Source organism: Engraulis encrasicolus, chromosome 3 (genome assembly GCF_034702125.1).
Source record: "Engraulis encrasicolus isolate BLACKSEA-1 chromosome 3, IST_EnEncr_1.0, whole genome shotgun sequence".
Taxonomy (NCBI): Eukaryota; Metazoa; Chordata; class Actinopteri; order Clupeiformes; family Engraulidae; genus Engraulis; species Engraulis encrasicolus.
In genome coordinates, this window is record NC_085859.1 from 10,302,815 (window position 1) to 10,304,767 (window position 1,953).

A 1,953-nucleotide genomic window follows, 5' to 3' on the forward strand; every position below is an offset into this window, starting at 1 on the left:
TAGCAAGCGAGAAGGGGGCGCATATCATGGAGGCAAACTACGAGACGCAGAGGTACGCGGGTGCCAAAGTGAAGCTCATGTCGCCAGCACAGCTCAAAGACATGTTTCCCTGGATCAACACGGACGGGGTGGCGCTGGCCTCGTACGGGCTGGAGAACGAGGGCTGGTTTGACCCCTGGACACTCCTGAGCGCACTCAAGCGGAAAGCTCTGTCAATGGGTGTCGAACAGTGCTTAGGGGACGTCAGGGGCTTCAACTATGGAGTTCAATCAGTAGAGAACAGAGAGTTGGGCCAGATCCAACTCAGAAGGATCACACACACAAACATCCAGATGCCAAACAGCCTAGAAGTGGTGCCAGTGGAGAGCACCCTTGTTGTCAACGCAGCAGGTGCCAACTCGGGCAAAGTGGCCCAAATGGTGGGCATCGGCCTTGGCTCTCAAACTGCTATCTCGGGCATCTCCATACCCGTGGAGCCCAGGAAAAGGTACATCTACGTGGTGCACTCTCCAGACGGGCCAGGTTTGGACACCCCTTTCTTGGTGGACTACTCAGGTGTGTACCTCAGACGAGAGGGCCTGGGAGGGAACTACATCACTGGCCTGTCTCCTGAGGAGAGCGAGGAGCCGGACATCACAAACCTGGACGTGGACCACGACTTCTTCCAGGACAAGATCTGGCCCCAGCTAGCCCACCGAATCCCTGCCCTGGAGAGCCTGAAGGTGACAAGTGCCTGGGCTGGCTTCTATGACTACAACACCTTCGACCAGAACGGCTTGCTCGGAATCCACCCTCTGGTGCGAAACATGTACTTTGCCTGTGGCTTCAGTGGCCACGGGCTGCAGCAGTCGCCTGCCGTAGGCCGAGCCGTGGCCGAGCTGGTTCTGGACGGAGGCTACAAAACGCTGGACCTCAGCGCTCTGGACATCAAGAGGATTCTTCATGACGAGAGGCTGCTGGAGAGGAACATTGTATGAGGAGGGGCACGTGTGTGTGTTGTATATTTTTTAATGTAATAGTTTCCCTTTTGAAATGATTTTAATTTTATCTGTGATGATGAATTACACATGAACAAGCCAGTTGCCGTTTGTTGTTCACATTACTTTACAGTGGCAATAAAAAGGAACTATTCTGTTACCATCATAAATTTAGTGTCCTAGTATGCGTGTGTCTGTGTGTCTTACATACAGTACTTTTGTCAGTAGGTTCATCGATCAATATTTATTGTCAACTTCCGTATTGTTCAGACATATATGCATAGTATCTTATTGTCCTCTTTTGCTCTCTGATCTACTTCATAGAGACAGAGTTCTGAAATAGGTTGGCTACAGTACATGTAGTGAGACAACACAGACATACAATAACCATGCAGCAGACAATAAAGTACACTACCAGGGCCATGCAGCAGACAATAAAGTACACCACCAGGGCCATGCAGCAGACAATACAGTACACTACCAGGGTGTAGACAATAAAGTACACTACCAGGTGTAGACAATAAAGTACACTACCAGGGTGTAGACAATAAAGTACACTACCAGGGTGTGGGTGTAGACAATAAAGTACACTACCATGATGTAGACAATAAAGTACACTACCAGGGTGTAGTCAATAAAGTACACTACCAGGGTGTAGACAATAAAGTACACTACCAGGGCCATGCAGCAGACAATTAAGTACACTACCAGGGTGTAGTCAATAAAGTACACTACCAGGGTGTAGACAATAAAGTACACTACCAGGGTGTAGTCAATAAAGTACACTACCAGGGTGTAGACAATAAAGTACACTACCAGGGTGTAGACCAGGGCTTGACATTAACTTTTTCGCTTGCCGGCCACTGTGGCAAGTGGTTTTCCCGAGTCACTAGCCATCCAGGTATTCTACTAGCCACAAATTTGAATTCTCTTCCCCCCATCATGAACGGTATATCTAACCTCAGAGGATGAGGTG

The 1,953-nt window shown here is 49.0% G+C and overlaps 1 protein-coding gene across 1 annotated transcript; it reads left to right on the top strand.

Moving 5' to 3' along the window:
* The first annotated feature begins 8 nt into the window (after positions 1 to 8).
* Positions 9 to 1,355, top strand: LOC134445213 (FAD-dependent oxidoreductase domain-containing protein 1-like). The gene has a single exon (XM_063194291.1). The coding sequence runs from the start codon at positions 27 to 29 to the stop codon at positions 975 to 977; it is 951 nt and encodes a 316-aa protein (XP_063050361.1). The 5' UTR covers positions 9 to 26; the 3' UTR covers positions 978 to 1,355.
* Positions 1,356 to 1,953: the final 598 nt, after the last annotated feature.